The 20072-nt window shown below is 38.7% G+C and overlaps 1 protein-coding gene across 6 annotated transcripts in view; it reads right to left on the minus strand.

The window, feature by feature from the left end:
- The window catches only part of EPS15L1 (epidermal growth factor receptor pathway substrate 15 like 1), a 45830-nt gene extending 27411 nt beyond the window's left edge, over positions 1–18419 (minus strand). For 2 of the 6 annotated variants that reach the window (XM_074851321.1, XM_074851325.1), the window contains exons 1-17: positions 18349–18419; positions 13161–13206; positions 12851–12936; positions 12459–12506; positions 11660–11755; positions 10977–11039; positions 9934–10059; positions 8328–8387; positions 7764–8000; positions 7000–7157; positions 6442–6598; positions 5624–5686; positions 3970–4055; positions 3491–3563; positions 2812–2979; positions 1764–1961; positions 1317–1481 (exon numbers count right to left, since the gene is read on the minus strand). In XM_074851321.1, the coding sequence (XP_074707422.1) occupies positions 1317–1481; positions 1764–1961; positions 2812–2979; positions 3491–3563; positions 3970–4055; positions 5624–5686; positions 6442–6598; positions 7000–7157; positions 7764–8000; positions 8328–8387; positions 9934–10059; positions 10977–11039; positions 11660–11755; positions 12459–12506; positions 12851–12936; positions 13161–13206; positions 18349–18378 (1860 nt within the window). In that variant the 5' untranslated portion in view covers positions 18379–18419. Of the gene's footprint in view, positions 1–1316; positions 1482–1763; positions 1962–2811; positions 2980–3490; positions 3564–3969; positions 4056–5623; positions 5687–6441; positions 6599–6999; positions 7158–7763; positions 8001–8327; positions 8388–9933; positions 10060–10976; positions 11040–11659; positions 11756–12458; positions 12507–12850; positions 12937–13160; positions 13207–18348 lie in introns of those variants that run through there. The other 4 variants (XM_074851322.1, XM_074851324.1, XM_074851323.1 and 1 more) reach the window with 4 other exon arrangements.
- Between the last annotated feature and the right edge of the window lie 1653 nt (positions 18420–20072).

The following is a 20072-nucleotide window of genomic DNA, read 5'->3' on the forward strand; positions in this document are numbered from 1 at the left end:
AGATCCAATAACAGCTACCCACTTACACTGCCTCCAGCACTAGACAGATATGGGATTTCTTTCATCCTTTTACAAGACATAAATGAAGAAGTCTTAATTAATACTTCTCAGAAGAGCAGGGAGGAAAGCAGGGAGAGGAGGAAGAGGAAGGAAGAATTTAGAAACAGGAAAGGGGCACAATGGTTTAAAATATTTACTATGAACAAACACTGGAGTTTTCTTCCAGTAAGTGATTCTTAGGTTTTGCAAGTGAGAGAAACATCTGGAAGTTTCCACTGGAAATGAAATATAATGTTTACACCAGCCACGCAAGCACAGAAACTAAGCACTGAAGTGTTTTAAGACCATGTCTCTCAATGTATTGTGGCTTTTCATCTACACTTTTCTTCTTTTAAGCATTTTGTTTTTACAGAGAAAGTGTAAAGCAGGGCATAAAGGTAGTATGCCTGCTGAATATTTATTAATACACTCTACATATTTAACTTCATACTAAACCCACAGTTAATACTGTGCTTACAAGGATTCTGGAAAACCAAGCAGATGAGCAAGTAGAACCAAGCAAGTAGACAACTTTTATATTCAAAGTGAAGAAATAGGCTTAAAAAATGAAAAATCTTGTGATTTAGAGTATTATTAAATATCCAGATCAACAATAGATAGAAATTGACTGGAAAAATCTTTAAGAACCTGAAGGATCTTATGAATTGGGAAAAATACTGATTAAAAGAAAACATAATAAATGGAATAAATGCTGCAGGAATTGTTTAAGCAGAAGAGAACTATCTACGTATTTAGGGAAGGAAATACATTTTTTACTGAAATATGTAATAAACATAGCTCACTACAAAGGAGAAATTCGTATAGCTTCTTTTGGAAATAAGAAAGAAATATATGATTAAAGGGAAGTTTATAGCAAGAGAAGGTGTCGCCTTGGTAAAGTGGAGAATTTGCAAGAAAAAAACAAAACACTTGAACTGGAGATAAGTCCTACCTACTTCCTGAGGCTAAAGATGTGACAGGCTACAAATCAAAGGTTAACATGACCTTTTCTTTTTGTTTCCATAATTACAGTTTGCTTAAATATCCATACTGTTACAGTTACACAGGCACAAAATCCTAACCCAAAGCTCAGAAATCAGGTCTCCACCAGCGTTACCATCTTTGCTCTGCCTTACACTGGAGATTGCTACCTTGCAGGGATCACGCTATTCGCCAACATACCAAAGCCAACTAAATGAACAGCTTAACTATTTCAGATTGGGTGCAAGTCACAAACCTAATTATTGTAAAATACACTAAACAGTATTTTTTTTTACCATAGCTCCATAATTGCTTCTTTCCGTCTGCCCAAGGCCTTCACTTATGTCTGCTAAATTCGTCAGACTACCACCGTGAATCCCATTGAGAGCTTCATTATATTCTTCTATACTCTTATTGACTTCTTGATGACTCTCTTGAAGTTGAGAGAGTTTACTTCTTGCCTAAGCAGTGAAAGATACTTTAGTACATCGCGCATTTAATAACTGTCATTATCGCATTCTCGTTAAACGTGGTTGCCAGACAGTTGCTTTTTCCTCCCCACCAGAGCTGAACTTTTCCTGACTCAAACTGGGAATTAACCTACTGAGCACCAGTCAAAAAAGGCTTATTTCATAAACCAGTATTTTTTTTTCCTCTTCTAAAAAAATAATCTATCTAGGTGATGTTCAACTCTTAGCCCTTCAAGAAACAAAAAAGCAGCTGTCTAAAAGTACAGTAAATACCTGGTTTATTTCTTCCTGTGTTGATTTTAAAGATTTGATTATCGTTTCAAGCTGCACTTTTCCAGCCTGAATACTCTGCTCTAGCTGAGTCTCTTCTTGCTGGAGGCGATTCAGCTCTGCTTTTGCTCTATTAAGGTCATCTTCCTGTAATTTTAAATCTGATTCCTGAGATTGAATCTGCATTTTTAATGATGAAATCTGAAACAAAACATTACAAAAATCAGAGTGAAATTTGAAATAGATGTAACTTAATAAATTATGAATTTATAATAAATAATAGAAAGTTGTAAAGCAACCTATCAACTGCTAAGGAAGATAACAAGACCTTAATGTGAAGAACTGCGTGCTTCTTATTATGTTACACAAAATCCTTGATAAAAGCACATAGGACATTCAGTAAAACCAAGAAATATTAATATTTTAAGTGACAGAAATACCACACTAATTACAAAGGTAATTAAAAGGTGCTTCTTAGATGGTTACCTTGTAGCTTTCAGAACTTGGCTCCTTTTTCCATTCAAACATTTATCAAGTATTACAAAGTTGATTTTTAACTCTTTGATAAGAGTTAAAATTACACACTTGCACATGACTCCTTATACACTTTCTCACATGACCTTATACACTACATTTCTGCATTAAGATAACATTAGCTACACTGGAAAACGTATCCCAAATGAAAAGTCACTTTTAGCTCAGAATACTGATGAGGATCACGTTGATCAAAACATGCACCACTGCCCATAGGCTGTGTCATGGGTCAGGAATAATGCTTCTCAACTACCCTATTAGGTTGAACACGTTTCATATATTCACAGACTAATGCCTGTAGAAAGGGACCCCTGGAGATCATCTGGTTCAATGCCCCATTTCTGACCATTATGAAAGGTATTTAGGTTGGCAAAATCCTTTCCTGGACCTCTGTGTTTGTGTGGAAATTGCTATTTATGGTAAAAATGAATAAACCAAGCAAGCTTATTCATTAAATAAATAGAATTCCCTTCAACAAAACCCACAATACTCTTGAGCATGTCCAGAATTAACGTACACTCACCACCTGTGTTTCTTCCTGGCATTTCTGCCTCACATCATTCAGCATATCTTTCAGTTTGGCTTTCTGCTGGTCCATTTCATCCAGGCGGTCTTGGGCATCTTGTTTCTGAGCCTCTAGTTCTTGCAAGTTACTTGTCTCCCTATCTAAATCATTTTGCAGCTCCTGAGGAAAATTCCACAGTTCGTAACTTACATTTAGCTGTTGTCTTATAGGAATGATCAACCACAAACAAACAAACAAACTAGCAAAATCCCAAAGATTCTCTGTGTCATATAGGCTATTCACTGCACGCGTAGTTTTGTTTCTACAGGAACTTGAATGAGACATGAGAAAACAAATCAGTGCCCACAAAATGGAAAGAGTGTGACACAGAGCACATGTAATTGAGCTATCCCAATTATCAAAAACAATATTCTTTGAACACCGATTTCCTAAATTAGAGTGTTAGTAAAGCACTAACAAAAAGACATTTCAAACTGTTCACGTATCAGCTTCTATTTATATTAACCAGCATCAGAAGAAAACATTCTGATGGAGAAAAGGAAAATAAAGATCTTTCTGTAAGTTAGAGGAAAGACTTGCCCAGAAGCAACACAAGGAAAGACAGAAGAAAGAATGCTTAATTCCCTGTATTTTAGATTAAAATAAAAACTAATAACGATAGAGTTTTTACCTGAACTTCATTAGTCTTCTGTCTGATTGATTCTTCCTTTTCCCTAATGTCCTGCTCTAGTGAATATTTTTCTCTGTAAGACACACAAGCACATATATTCATGATTAGTTAAATAATACAACACACACACATGCACGCATGCAAAAAATCAATTAAATATTATTCTGGAAACACCATACAGCCAAAAATGCCAGCCCATATTCTGATATATTCTTTAAAGGAGCAAAGGTGTACACAAATCAATTATTCTTCAAAAAATGCTATCTGTTCCATAACCAATCTTCTGAAGCCACCTGGTAGAATCCAGGCTGGCTTTACATAATTGGCTAACTGTAGGGTATCAGTGGGAGATTTGCCACCAACTGCAGTGACAAGTAATTATGGATAAACTGACTAAAAGAAAACAAAAGTAACAGACACATCAGCACTATATACTTCACTGATTCTCCAAGATTTTGTTAATAGTCCACTACTCTTACCTCTGCAGCTGTGCAATTTCTTGACTAATATCATCCAGTTCCTTCACCCCTGTAAATTCTCCTGATCCAACGGAACTTGAACTATCCTGTTAAGAATGAAATACTCTATTAAAATGGCAAGTCATAACAGATCTTCCTTTATAAAGGCTGAGAACAAAGGTGGGACACTTCATTATATGCATTTGCAAAATTCTATGAGAGATATGAAATTATTATGCAACAACCGCTGAGCATGCCACACAATTCTACCTGTGAGACAGAAGAATTTTCTCTGTGCCCATTTAACAGATGGGATAGTTGAAATACACAGCAGTTAAAGGACATGCACAACATCAATGAATAAACTGCAGGCAATGGTAGAATTAAAATTCAAAAACTAAAAACCCAGCTCTGCTGTAGTCAATAGCAAAGCCTTCAGGAAACTTAATGAAATCAGTTGTAATTTCAGTCTTCCTGAGCCCTGCCACAAATTAATGCCCATTTCTGCAATTATACCCAATTTCCTGCTGGTCATTTCTACAGCCATTCAGGTGTAGATCAGGGAAGATGCAGAGGGTATCCCTTGCCTTTTAGACAAGGAAAATGTCATTATAAGTTATTAAGAAAGGATCTCAGCATTTGGAACAAAATTTGTCATTATTATAATAAGGACTGCTAACTCTTTGAAAAAAAAAAAAAATTACTTCAACTGAGCAAAACCTGGAACACTGAACTTGCTACTAGTATGACAAATCAGAAGACCTACCATTTAAAAATAGCATTTTAAAAAGAAGAAAGCACAGTTTGCTTGCTTCGCTCACTTTGAGATTGCTGTGATAACCACAGAAAGCTTGGCTTTATTCAATATTAAAAAAAACAGGAACCCAACAAATCACAAAGAGATAGCATAGTAAAATGTGACATTTTTTGCAGAAACAATAGGTGAATATACAGTTTAAATAAGTTAATTATGTCCCCCCCTTTTGGGTGAGCATTTCTTTAGTTAATATGTCATTACGTAATCATAAACAACAACAATCCTGACTAATTCTTCAAGCTAGCAAATCGAAAGCTTCTAATATCACTTTTTTATTTTCAGACCAGACACAGATTTGCTGAGACCTGTACTGTGTGCTGTACGGGATCATAAGGTGTTACCCAGTATGATCAAGAAATAAGTTAAAATGAGCTGCTGCATTGGTTAGGGTAACACAGTTCATTGTTCCACATGAACAGAAAACTAATCTATGTTCACAGTAGCATACAGTTTATTTCATGTTATATTCAGATAAAACCACAGTAGATGAGAAAAAAAGATACAACAAACTGAAAAGAATGGGAAGCTTAAAGCTCTCACACCAAGGTGTATTTACTGCCTACAGCTTCAGAGAACTAGTACACGAGTAACTTTAACATGCTGACACCAGACTGCCTGTCAAAGAACTTCCTGACAGCCCAATGCATCTCAAATTGTTGAAGGAAGCAGTATCACCAGATCGACAGCCAATACTAGTAACTTCACACTACTGTGACATTATCATCATGCCAAGAGCAAGTGTCACAGAACACAAGAGCAAAGAGACAAGAGAAGGTGTAGAAATAAAAAAATTTCTTTAAAGTTACAAGTGGTGTACATAAATAAATTTGCATTCTTCTGGATGTTACAGTTACTCACACGACGCATTTCTGTTAGTGCTGAGATCTCAGTTCCTACAGGGGTCAAGTAACCTGACAGAGTCTATAGAAAAAGGATATAGGAAAAACCTTAAAAGGACCAGAGCAACAGCAACAGTTAAAATATATTTAGAGGCTCAAAAATTTTCTGGTTAGGGAAAGTAAAAAAAAGGAAAATTCTATATAATTTATAGAAAAGATGAATGTAGTGACATGACAAAAGTATTTATTCAAGTTTCAGAAATACACTAACACGCTATTGAGGAAAGGAACAAAGCAGGGTTCATTAGAAGATTAGATGCTCCAGTAAAATGGTATTAACGGTGATGAATACAGGACTATGGACCGTCATGCTACGAGGGATGAATGAAACACCAATTCCCAGAAACTAGGAAGTCATCATTCTTCATTTAGACATTAAAAAATTTTTCATTTTCATGGGAGGAATTTGGTACTGATCACGGTCAGGGATAGGTTACAAAACCAGCTTCTAACAGTTGCTTTTAATAGTTTCCTGAAGTTAAAAAAAAACCCCACCTTCTCTATGATAAAGGAGTATTTTTCACACTAGACTTTTCTCAGTGTTATTATTCCTTTACTTATGGAATATTCTACTGCATTTTTCTTTACTGTCTTGTGTTAAAAATTTATGTATATTTTCAAATGCTAAAGAATTTTGTAAGAGGAGATAAGAAAAAAAAAATTGGCAATTCTTTACCATAGTATTACCAAAAAAAAATTTTACAAAATTCATACTCAAAGCCCATTACTTTCAAAGCATGTAAATTCAGTATTATCTACAAATAATCAATGACTTACTTGTATAGGAGTGTTCCTCTCTGTGGGAGGGATCATATCTGGGGACAGCACTTGTGGAGGATCAATCCCTTTACTGACCTTCTGTTGAATGAGATACATTGCTAGTGCAAACTGATCTTTGCTCAGCTTTCCCATCTGTCTTGTGTCTGCCAAAGCCCTGGTAAAAAATAGATCATACTTATAAACAAGAAAAGCTTATTTCTCCTCTACCAAGAAGCCTGAAATACACATATACATGCAATTTTCTTTTGATGCAGCCTCATCAGAGCTTGTTTATTCCAGTGAAAGAGTTCCATAAACACAGTAGTACTTTATTAGACATATTTAACTGAATAGAATGGTGTTACTCTGAGAAAATATTCAGAGCACTAGAACTTCAAAAAACAATCACAGACTGACCTATATTCCCACATATCGTAGTATGGCAACAGGACAAGTAAAAGAGGTTGGGGTTTTCTGTTTGTTTTTTTGTTCTAATGTTAGGATCACAATTCTGGCTGGATAATCTGCCTTCCCAGATCAGCAAGTTACAAAATACAGCTACTAGGGAATTCTTACCATATATGTGCTAGAAGATTCTGAGACAGACCTGAATGCATAAAAATGTCCTTTACTTCTTGTCCACTCACAAAACCATCCATGTCTGTGTCTGTTTTTAAGAAAATTTCATCATATCGCACTTTTTCAGACATTGGTACTACCCAATTCACGGATGGCTGTAAAACAAAGTTCTGTATTTCAGAAGATGATAAACAGTCTTTATCAACACACTGAGTATATATGACACTATTCAGAGCTGGATGTGCTGAATATCTTGCACAGTCAAATCTGATTGGTAAATAGCTACTTCCCCTTTTCCCATGAATATTTTAGCTTAATACTTTTTATCTGAATTATAAATATTGATAAACAGCTATTCATTAGCTGAAAAGCATTAATTCTTTGGAAATACAGACCCAGCTAGGCATACTAAGTCCTCATGCTAAATAACACAGGAGCTTTAGAAGGTATATTAATGATTTCTTTGATATTAAAGCAGATACGTTAATAAAACCTTTCTATGAAAAGTGACAATTCCCTGTAAGATTTGCTATCGCATGGTCACTCTGACTAAAATTCACCTGCTCTTCTTCTGTTGTTCCAAGTCTTACTATTCTCATTTCACTCCCTCCACCCACATCACCCAACAACGTATTTTCAGAAAAGTGCTCATAAGGCAGAAATCAAAAAGCAGTTTTATTTTTTTCCTGCAGTTTACTGATAACAAAAAAAAAAAAAAAAAGAAAGAGGAGGGAAAAAAGGAAAGAAAAAAAATATTTTACCTGTGTTTGTTTGATGCTGTGCTTGGGAGACAAACTCCCTGTGCTGTTCAGACTGTTGACACTACCATGAGACGGGGTAGAACGGAGGCTATCTTTTGGTGGAGGACTTGCAGGGAGAACAGGAACTGCACCAGGAAAGACAGGTGTCTTCTTTCTTTTGGAAGGCGGTATGAGAGAAGGGGGTAATAGTGAAGGAACTGGCTCTTTCTCAAGAGCTCTATAAACCAAATGCATTGCCTGCAAAGGCAAAAAGGTCAGGTAACATTAACAATTGGAAGAAAAAGCAACAAGATTTTCCAGTGTCAGTCATTTACATATTAGTAAAACAAAGTAAGATTAGAGATGTAAACCAGAGCAGATAATTTTGAATGTAATTTCAAAAAGTTTAATCTTGATGACACAGGCAAGAGTCAGTAGACGGATTTGAGAAAGATCAGTTAATAGCTCCGTGTGAACAATTTAGATTAGAACAGTCGACTGTAGCAGAGAAAGCTGCAACGCTCGAGAGAAAACGAGCGATTTGCTCTAGCAGACACACTGAGTTGAGAATTTAAAGCAACCTACCACAGCAAATTCGTCCTTGTCCAGGTGACCATCTTTATCAATATCACTGAGATCCCAGACCTAGATCAATTATGATAAAGACAATGATTTAGAGAACAAGTTACATTTTGTGCTTTTGATGTTAATCGACATCGTATTAAGCATGCTCTCTAAAGACTCCTAATAGATTTCTGTGAGGATTGTATTAGTTATATTAGACCTAGCTAAACATTCTCTGATGAAACAGACTGGCTTAGTTTTCTGGCAACGTGAATCAACACTGGCTCTAACAAATTCTGGACGCAACACAGGCAAGTTTTTCATCTTTCTATGTTGCAATTAAGGAGTCATCAAGATGCCTAAAACCATCCAGAGGTGGCTTTCAGAACTGTCCAGGGGGTGTGGCAGATTGTCCAAATTTGTCTTATAAGAAAGTTAAAATATTTTAGAAAAGTCAATACATTTCTAATTTGCATTGCATTCCTAAATTTCTAGTTCTCATTTTTAGTCAAAAAATTAGTCCACCACCTAAATTTTCTCTAGGAGAGAATTTAAGCATCTATTAACTTCAGTTCATTACCAGGTCAAGTCAACAGAACTTGCAGGGGATTTAGAAGGATACAAAACTTTGTGTACTCTAACACTCAGCCATCAGCTAGCACTGTTTAATCATCAGTATGACTTGAAGACACAATAGTAGTTGGACAGAAAGCTAAGACTGAGGCTCAAGCATCTGAAAATTACTCCAAGCTTTATCACTGGCCTGCTGTACAAATTTAAGCTGGCTGATTAGTCCTTTGCCTGTTTCCTCAGTCCCCTAGCTAGTCCACAAACTTTTCTGGAACAGGAAAAAGCTTCCTGAATTTCTATCATGACAATAACAAGATAACATACAAAGCTTTTCAAGACCAAGTACTTCACAATATTCAAGTACAGAAGTAAAACAAGTCATACTTAGATTTTGTAGATAATACAGAGAAAGAGGCAGTTCTTCCTGAAGAGATGAAAGTATAACGCAGATACAGCTCTTACATAGAATGTATTCATTCTCAGTCATATCAATATGCAAAACATTAAAAACACGTATTTTAAATGGAAGCAGACAATACTTGAAGGTTTGCTTCCCTTGCAAATATGCAATGGATGCACTAAACTAAGATCTCAGAAGTATTTATAAATATACATGAAAAAAAATACTTGACAATTTGACAGCTACAATAAACTAGCACGTTTTAAAGCATTCTCTTGTACAAACAGTGGATAGATTTAACGGTATGTCTAATAACTTGTATTTGGAAAAATGACAAAACAGTGGAATATACTGTTATAAAAGCTATTATGGTTTAGGAGAGCTTTTTTTTGTTTTTAAACAACCAAAATAAAAATTTCCAGCTCTTAAAATGAATACACAGATAATGAGGCCAATCTACTCTAGGGCCCAAATTACTATTATTATTATTTCTAAGTGGAAGACTTCAGAGTCTACTTAATGTTCTTGCTTTATAGCATGCACTCAATGTAAAATCTCAGCCAAAACCTAATCTATGTTGATGTTACATTTAAATATTTAATACTGCAACTACAAGAAGCTAAATAGAGAATAGCTAAATCTAAACAGTGTACTTACCCTTCCTAGGATATCAAGAGGTAGCTTTGAATTCATCAGTACTGGTTTTACTTTGTCTCCTGAAAGTAAACCATTTACTGGCAAAAGGCTTTCAAAAATACCATCAAACTTTGCTTTTTCTTCCACCTAGTTGGTAAGAAATAGCCTGAATAAGTAAAAAAGTGTGCCTGTGTGAGTGTTGAAAATGAGATCTTGCAAGAAATTCAGACTGGTCAGTAACGTATTCATCCTAAATTTCCAAGCTTTCTTGCAAGTGCCACCATGCTGTATTTAGATGTAAATCCCCATGGAGATAGATTTAGGAGCTTATTTTCAAAGCTAAGGTTATGGTAGCTACGAGACTTTAACATGCAGCATACAAGATGTGTTTCTGTAGTGTTCTAAAAGGACAAGGCATTCCAATTAAAACACTGCTGACCAGATTTTAAACAAACTTTGACAAACTCTGTAGAACTAAAAACTATTCTTCCCAAATAATTTGCTTCCCACTTTAAAGTACAACATGCAAGTACAAAAAAAAAAAAAATCAGCATTAGAAGTTATTTTATTAAATTTCTACCCTTCAGAAAACGTTTGCATTTGAAAATTAACTAAATACAAATAACCCCATATATATATCAAGTTACTTTTATCCAATGATTTATGTGTATCACTGAATACTAATTAGAACATATGAACTCAAGCCTTAAATTAATACTTCAGGATGGTTTTGGTGAAATGCTTTGCTGTTCTCAGTGGGGTTCCTTTATACAAACATGAAAGTGCCTACTACTAGGATTCTGGAAGAAATCCAGGCAGAAGATTAGAATTCATTGTGTCTTAAAAACATCACACCAGGGGTTGTCAAAGGCTTGTTTAATACTTATTTCAAATATAAAACTACAGCTCAATATTCTCTATTGTTCACAAATCTGTTATCAGAAAGAGAGGACTTCTGAAATGGGAAATATATTTGATATAAAATTCTCTCTCTGGGAAAATCAGCAACAAGGAAAATATTTACTTTTAAAGAATGGATGGAATGTGTTGTCTTTTACACTTACCCTAACAGCCCAGTGAGTCTCTGTTGAAGGTGGCGTGATCAGCAAAGGACTGCTAGTGTCATGCTAAAAATTAAAGAATTTTTTATGTATATGTATGTATATAAAAATACACACACTTCTATCTCTGATCCTTATTAATTGCTTTAAGAGATGGTTATAGACATGAAGCTTAACTACACTGAAAAAAGAAAAAAGGCTGCTCATGTACCCAAATAAAAATGTTGTACTGATTTATACTATTACAGCACTTCAATAAGGATGTCAGGTCCATTAGGTACCCACACACAGAACTAAGACAAGGTAAAGGAGGTTCCATAGCAGCTACTGCAGACAAAGCTACAGTCATGCCCTTTACTACACACTCCTGTTGATCTAGCCACAAAATAACCTTTTTATTTTTTTTATCTTTTTTCATAAATGTAGAGTTTAGCCACATCAGCTTCCTGAACAAGCTGACCGTAGTTAAGCTGGCATCAGTTTTGCAGTCCAGGAAGGGGCTGGTACATAGAACTGAGGAAGATGGGACTATGGCAGCCACGACTGCAGTTGTCCTAAGGAAGAGTTTGACAGCAGCCCGAAGTCTCAGAACCATGACATTTATGAAACAGATTATTCCAGCATTCCAACTGAGGCCTCACTTCTCATATAACACATATATACATTTAGGTATATATATTACTTACAAATTTAGGAGGTGGCACAGTCAAGTTCAGGCTGCTCAGGTTAACATCATGGCCATTCTGTGCACATGCTACAAGGCGCAACGCGACATAGAAACCCTACAAACAATAGTGTTTTCTATTAAAAGAAGCAACCAGTCTAAATCAGTCTCCAATAACCCATTTATGTACTAACACTATACATGTGCAACTCAGTAAAGTACGGAAACAACAGATGTGTAGCCCCATTCAGTTAACTGCATAGTGACAACTCCCCACTGCTTTTAAAGATGATTCAGGAGAAACGTCACAATAACATGAAACAATTCAGAAAAATTCAAAGCTAGCTTTTAAGAAGGACTCTCCCATAATTAACAATAGTTAATTTTAATAGTTTTTCTCAAAAATTTCAATAATTTTTTCTTAAAAATTAATGTTTAAGAAAACCCCTCCATATCTACAAGTAACTTGATATTTGATATTCTAAGCCATTTTTAGTAACACTAGTTATATTTTTCTTGCAAGAAAGACTCCTAAAATAAATCTTAAAATCATAGTTTGTGTTTGTGAAAGACTCAATGACTGTGTATCACACCCTATTTATAAAACAAGAGAGAGGCAGGAAATTAGATCCAAACTTCTCCAGCAGCCTCACCAAGTAACATACTGGGATATGAGCAGTATTGGGGAAAAAACCTCATCTTGTAAATGAAAACTTAAAAAAAAAAAGCTAAGGATAACTACTATTGATATCAGGGTTTTCTTGAAACAAGGCTAATCTGTGGAAGGTAACGTAAGAGGTCTACAGGCACATTTCATTTACCTGTTTATCCAAGTATCCTTTACCCTCCGGGTCAGCCAAATCCCATATCTGTGGAGATACAAAATAAAAGCCATTGTGATTTAAAAATAAAACTTAACTTAGCTCAACAGTTCATACTGTACGTCTTCTTGAACTGTTCACTGCAGCTTTCAAGCTATAATATACAATGTTATTCAATTCTCAAGTTAACAACAAAAATGTTACACAAAAGACAATTCTTCCTTTTAGATTCCTATAAAACTCAGAACAACACCTTGGAGCTGTTACAGATCTGTGGTTAACCTTATGTTCTATGGATCTGATTTGCATTCCACCGAATTCCTTCTTGCAAACCCCTCAATGTCACCTGCAGTTAAACAAGTGCACTGCATCATCTAAGTCCTTCAACTTACTTTTCCAAGAATAATATCAGAGAGACCGGATTTTTTAAGAAACAGCGCAGCTTCACTTGCCCCAACTCTCCCCGTATATGATGGATCTACCTGAAAGATAAAAATTCACATTCAATTGAAGCATGTCTGTCATGAAAGCAGAGATAAATAAAATGTCTCCTGCCTCTAGATCAAAAGGAGTTATACAAGCATGCATTACCACTCAGCAGAGAATTTACAGAAGTTTAGTACTGCACTGGGGAAAGGAAAGAGAGCGAAACCTTGGGGAAGAGGAAATTACACTTTATTTTTAAATTCCTTTTTAAAGAACCTACCTGTTTGTAGTAAGTTTCGTATAATGGATTTCCAGTAGAAAACTGAAAAACAAGAAACACATTAACAAAGAATGAACTGCAATCTTTAGGGACTGATAGGGGAAAAAGAGCATACATTACTTTGTGTGTTACGTCTAACAAAATATAAAACAGTGTATTTATTTGCTGTGTTCCAAACTGGATGCTTGAAATCTAAGTGCGGATAACAGAGATCCCCCAAAACTTGCAGCCAACCTACTGTCACCTCTTAAAACTTATTCACCAGCATTTGTACTTATACTCACACTTTTAATTAAGAACACTACGTGGTAATAAGGTTTTGTAGAACAGCTTTGAACTATTTGCCAAGGTATTTCAGATCACAGTTTGAGAACTACTGATATCAAAGGCAGAGTTTTCAACGTAACGCTGACTTGGCTACCTCCTGCATTGTATATATACTTATGGAATATTTTCAGCAGACAGTTATACACACACACAGAGCCCTGGTATGAAAATATGCCTGTGTTTATGCATTTTCGGGTCTAGGATCTTAAATTGAAACAGAGTTAAAAAAAAATAATTACAATGAATGGTTAATTAACAAATGTCACAATTCCCTGACAGTGTTTGAGGATTTCAAATTGGTGTTATCACTGCATTACACAAAAGCAGCAGACACAAAGGTAAGCCCTGCCTTTTTGTAATACTAAACAAGCAGAGTCCTCTTCCCTTTTGCTGACATTCCAAGCAAATGAGAACTGAAATGCCAAAAGAGGCAGAAGCCCCAACACCCATCTGCTCAGTTGCCTCCTACAATTGCCACACAAGTTCTAGCCACGTGTAGTTATAACCCCACACTGCTCTCCAGCCTCAATGCCAAGAGCAAAAGCAATCAAACAAGTCACCCCTTTGAGCAGTCAAAGGCATTTAAAAACATGCAACAATACAACCCAATAAATAAACACAGTTTAATAACTGAGACACAGAGATGCCAAAACATCCCAAAGCCTGCTTGGGACAACTGCTCTCCACCTGCAGGACACAGGTCAGATATCTGCCAAATGATTATTTTGCACTGACTCTGATCACTGGTATGTCACCTCCCAAACGCTACCTTCTTCCTTGACATCCACATGGATTTCCGGATGTTCTGCCCACACTGAGGGGAAGTGAGACTGAAAGATGATGAAAGAAAAGGCTGATGAAGAGCGTGAATTTTTATTTTACACAGAGAAGACGCCTGTAAGTTTACAATAAACATGCCAAATCTTAATTTAAGGAAATACTCAAAATAACTAAACCCTATTAATCAAAAGCAAGCGAACACCGAGCTCTTTCACGATCAATTGTTCCACTTGGCTAGATAGAGCATGCATTTTCAGAAGAGCTTCCTAAACATCTTAAATGTACTTCACTTATATCCATCAACAAAATAAGCCACTGCATTCTCCAACAGTATGCTCTAGAAGCTCTTGCTCTTCCAGAAGCTCGAGAGTCATTCAGAAGAAAGCTGCGACCATAACTCGTAAATCTGACTCATCTTTTTGCTGGCTTGTAAACAATCACCATAGATGAGCACTGTGCTCCTGTCCAAAGTAGGAAACATCATTCAGAGAAAAGGTGGAAGTAGGAAACAGTCTGTCCACCTCTGAATAAAATCAAGTATGTTTTAGCCAACTATCACCCAACTATATATCTCTCATTTATCAGAAGGCTCAGAGAAGTTAGGCAGAGACCAACTACAAGCTCCTCTAACTAATTTGGCGAGTATCCTAGAGCACGCAGAGACTGGATTCATACCAAAATACAGAGCAAACTGCTCCAGCAGCAGTACTGAATGATCTCATCCCACCACCAGACATTCTTGTCATCCTCATTTGATATTGTCAGCCATGACATACAGCTGACTTACCTGACAGAGGTGGCAAGAATCCAGAAGAAATGTGCTTAAATGCTGTGAAGTTTCTTCTACAGCAATATATTCATCCAAGTGCTGCTGGAAAGCACTTCATCACTCAATTCTCTACTTGCAGAATTTTACAAAGATTAAGCCTCTCTGATCGATTTACCTAAATGGCTGCATCTCTGTGATGAAGCAGACCTGACAAAATGGGCTCAAGTGATAAAAATAGCATAGCTGCCTATCTACCCGTCACCACATGTGACTACATCACTATCATTCAAGAGGATTCTGTAATTTCACGGCATCTGCTGGTGAAGAACCTACACAAGGCAGTGTCAATGTCAGCAATCAGAGAAAAACATTTTGAAGAGTTTTCAGTTGATGACTGGTCAAAAGATATAACCTGTTATACGGCGGTTCCGTTTGACTTACAGTTTAACAATCCTCTGGTTTCTAGGTCTACTCCGTATTCCCCAAAGCGTCATCTATGACCAACAATTACACCATCTCCTGAACAGACTCCAGAACCCTGGTGCCTTGTTTGACCTCTAAGTTGATTTCCTGTACAAATCTGAAGTTCAAGTCTCAAACTTGCACTCTCACGGCAGATCTGGTACCCTGCAGTACACTCACATGAACACGTCTCCATGTCCCTTAACACAGGTCTGGGAAAAAGGCAGGCGTAAGCTGCTGCCACCAGAACAATTAATAAAGCCAGTCCTAGCAGCCTATTTCCTGAGGTCATCTCAGGGCCACAAAGAACTCTGGATCAGATGAATTACTTTCCTTGGAGTCCTCCTGTTTCACAAGTTTATTTCAGCCGCTCTTGTCACATAATATGATAGATGAAAATAGGTACTGTGAAAGGGGAAAAAAACCCAAGGTGTTCCACAAAGATGAGAGACAAAAGGTTGCTGCTGTCCCAGAAAGATTACCTTTGCTCTTACTCTACTTGCTGAGTATCCTGAGTTGCCTCAGAAGACTGAGCTACAAAATGATCTGCGCTGTCCCAATCTCTCTAACATAACTCTCCATAACCTCCAGAGGCTGTAGGTTGAACATGCCTGGCACAGTGGAAAGACCACTGATAAGGTGATCAAATATTCAAGAAAAGAAAGTTATCAAAGATAAACAACAACTGAAACTGGATTTAACTCCAAGAACTGATTTTACATGCTTGCTCTTCAACTGTTTTTATGCACAGCCAGTTGAAACAAAGACAGCTGAAACATTAGTTTGCATACACTTAGACATCTAAATTCTCTTTCATAAAAGCACCGTAAAAACGTAACTTCATAGAACAATAGAACCATAATAAAATTAACGTATGAGAACAAATATGATTAAACATTCACATGCTTGCATTACCCATATTGTTTATAGTTCCTAATACATTGATATCAATATTCTTATTTTCTATCTTTCTGAGTGAACACGCTTCACCGTTACAGCACATGTAACCTCTCCGATTCCTTTTAATACCATTTCTGGCATTTATTATAAATAGCACATATCTCTATAGTAATCACAAAACTGAGGCTATTAAAAGAGGAAGTTTATTCATTTCCAGGGAAATTCTGTTTACTGCTCTGATAACTCCTAGACCAGTCTTGACAGTTCAATACAGAAAAACTAGAATGCTTCCACTGAATTAGCTGGAAAATAATATGGCAAAATAACTGTTACGTTCACAGAACATGGCCTTTTTCCCTCAATGTAATATGTTATACAAAAGAAAATACTATGCCAGTCTCTCAAACACCGATTAGAATTTAAACAAGACAGAAGCAGGATTTCTAGTATAACATTTGATACACTTTTACAAATGTACTACAGAAGTTCCACAATAACAAACTCTTTCAAGTCCAGAGTTTATTTTACATATATTTTACACCAAGTTACTTCAGTTGAAGACTTTTGGTAACAGTTTGTATGTTTGCGGATGTCTTCAGATGCTTCTGAACATGTTTATTTAATTAAACAGATGTTAATCAGGACTCCTACTGCTATCAGAAGCTAAAAAGCAGTGCACTCTCTAAATAAGATGCACAGCAAATTACATATTACTCAAGCATCACATAACTCCACTGAAAGAGAAATTTTCAGTGCATCCCAAACAGAAGTCCATTATTAAAAGGAAATCAATATATTTAAATAATTTGAACTACCAACAGCAGTTGTTCTCAATTCCTGATTGTCCTAGTAGTAGAAAATAGTCGTAGAAAATAGACTGGCCTAGTGTAGAAAATAGTTTTAACTTCAAGGCATTGGGGGGTTGGGGGGGGTGTTGCTTTTCTTTTGTTTTAAAGGAAATAAGTTAACTGCTTGTCTTCACAGGAGTATGGAAAAGAATAAACAGTGATCACACCGTTCAGGTTTAAATTATTTGGGTGAGAAATGAATGAAAAAAACTTGTAACAACAATAACCACAAAAATCTACCCAGGGATCCCAAACATTGAAACCAGAGCTCGAAACACAGCCTCTTCCTAGAGTCACGCCACCCTCCTTGTGCGAGACAAGCTCCAAGGTTCAGGGTCTTCCACTCCCCTGCAGAAGCCTCATTCTCCTACTGATGGGTGAACACCTCCTTTTCACTCCTACCCAGTCCCCTCCTGGTGTCCCCTCGCCTATGGCTTCGCTACTCGTGCACCTCCCAAATATTAAGCGCAGTCATGACACCCCACCAGCTAAAGGCGGCATGAACCCCTGTTACAAAGAGGAAAACAGGGTGACGTGACCGAAGTCCCGAGCAGAGCGAGCCCCAGCCCTGCTGCAGCCCAGCCCTGGACCTCAGACCACCGGTCCGCACTAACCCCCGCAGCTCAACCCCCGGCGCTGCAGCTGGGCGAGGGAAAAGCATCCAGAAAGCCTCGGCGCTGCCCTGCCCCTTCCCCACGGGGGCAGCTCCGGGGCCTCCATGAGGGGAGGGCGCCAGCGCCTTTTGTGCCCCCTCAGCAGCGGCCGGCGCCTGCCCCGGGAGGCTCAGCCCCGGCCCGGCGGCGAGGGACAGCCGGGGGCTGCTCGCCCCCCTCCGCCCCAGCCCGGGGCCTGCTCCCCGCCCCGCACCGACCCTCTCCCCCCGCGGGCCGAGCCCCCCCCTGGCCGCGGGGAGAGGCAGGGCCTATGCCCCAGCGCCGACCCGGCCCCGGATGCACCCGCCTGCTGGAGGGGGACCCGCACCGGGGAGGGCCCGCTCCCCCTTCCCCGATCGGCGCTCAACCGCCGGGGCCGGAGGGCCCCGTCTCCCCTCAGTTGCCTCCACCCCCGTCCCGGCAGGGTCCGGCCGCCGCCGGTTACCTGCTGGCTGAGGGGGATGAGCGCCGCCATCTTCCTCCCACTGATTCGGGCAGCGGCCGGGGCGGGGGGAAGGCGGGGCGAGCGGCGGCGGGAGGCCGCCCGGCCGCGCCTGGCACCGCGCGGCCCCGCTGGGCCTGGCCTCGGCGGGCGGGGGCCGGGGCCTGCTGGGCCGCCGCGGCCGGCAGCTCGGCAGAGGCGTCGGACCCGGGAACAAAGCGGCTGCCGGCTTGTCTGGCCCCGGCAGCCGTTCCCCACGCGGCGGGCAGGGGCTGCTCCCGCTCTCTCTCTGCTCCCAGACGCGGCTCTTCCCCAGCTGCCTCCAGCAAAGCTGGCGGTGACCTACCTACGTACGGGCAAAGTAGGTCTAGGGAAGGCTGCAGCTGCCCGGTGGAATATTCTTCCAGGTAACAGAGTCAAGGCACTGATGGACCTTTTAGCTAGATGGCCTGCATCCAACTTTCTCCTGGACAAACCTCTGTTGTTTTACTTCATGACACTAAACCCTGTCAAAACAGACCTCGCCCAATTAAGCTTCCTCTGGTCTGTGATCAAATATTGAACATCAAATCCAACAAAGTTATCAAATCCATGACTGCAAAATATAAATACTGAACAGCAGCCTGAATCACTGTGGCCCTATAAAAGCTAAACCACGAATCTACCCTTTTTCCTAGTCAAAGAGCAACTCGTTACAGTGTATTTGAAAAGCTTTTAAAATTCTTCACCCCAAAGCGTCAGGGGAATTGTTTAACAGGGGACAGCACTCAGCCAAGCAGAAACAAAAGAATTTGACCTCAGCTGCTCCACAGGCTAGAAACTAGCCCGGCTGAAGTCGGGGCTTCCACAGATCCTCCCACTCCCTCTCTCCTTGCCACACAAAACTCTGCTCAGCCAGTGTCAGGGTAGCAGAGAAAATGCAAAACCATTGGCTCTGGAAGCCTGATTTGCTAAATGAGCCTGGCTTCAGTTTTTGCTAAATTTACAGCATTAGTTCTTGGGGAGGGAATGCAGAGGAACAGAAGGACCTCAGAAAGGATGAAGGAAGTGACTGAACAAGTTACAGGAGTTACAAGAGAGGTCAGACAGAAAAATAGGCACATCGTTCACTGTTTCAACTTCCTCCTCCACCAGAAAAAAAAAATACTATTTTGAGACAGCTTCCAAGCACTGTATGTATTCATTTCAGATTTTTGAAGGGGAAGAACTGTCTGGATAGATTTAAACCTTTAAGGACAGATTTGTGAATGGACAGACTAACATCACTCAGGTCCCCCACCAAGACAGAGAGCTAGAAGCTTCCATCAGCAGCCGAGCAATGGCCGAGCAGCCGAGAGCAGCCCCGCGGCTGCAGTAATCCCTGAAACTCTGACAGGTGCTCAAGTACTACAGAAGTTTAGCAAAGCTTATCTCCTTAGTCTGAAACACACTTCACACATTTGACATGCCAAACCCTTTAATGAAATATCGTAAAAAGCTTATTATGATATGTCCTCAACCAAAATGAGCGTGAATTCTACATTTAATATTAAACCATGAAAGCGTAATCGTTCCAAAACCTAGTGCTTTATTACAGGTCTTTTTAATACATTTTAGCGGTGTTAAGATATAGTTAATTAAAAAATTAACCTTTTCTATAGAGAATTTACCTACGTTTTTTTTCTTAACTATAACAAAAACTGGTCATAAACTTTAATGTTCAATTTTTAGAAAAATCCTGTTTTAAT

This window comes from Strix uralensis, chromosome 27 (genome assembly GCF_047716275.1).
Source record: "Strix uralensis isolate ZFMK-TIS-50842 chromosome 27, bStrUra1, whole genome shotgun sequence".
In the NCBI taxonomy this organism is placed as follows: domain Eukaryota; kingdom Metazoa; phylum Chordata; class Aves; order Strigiformes; family Strigidae; genus Strix; species Strix uralensis.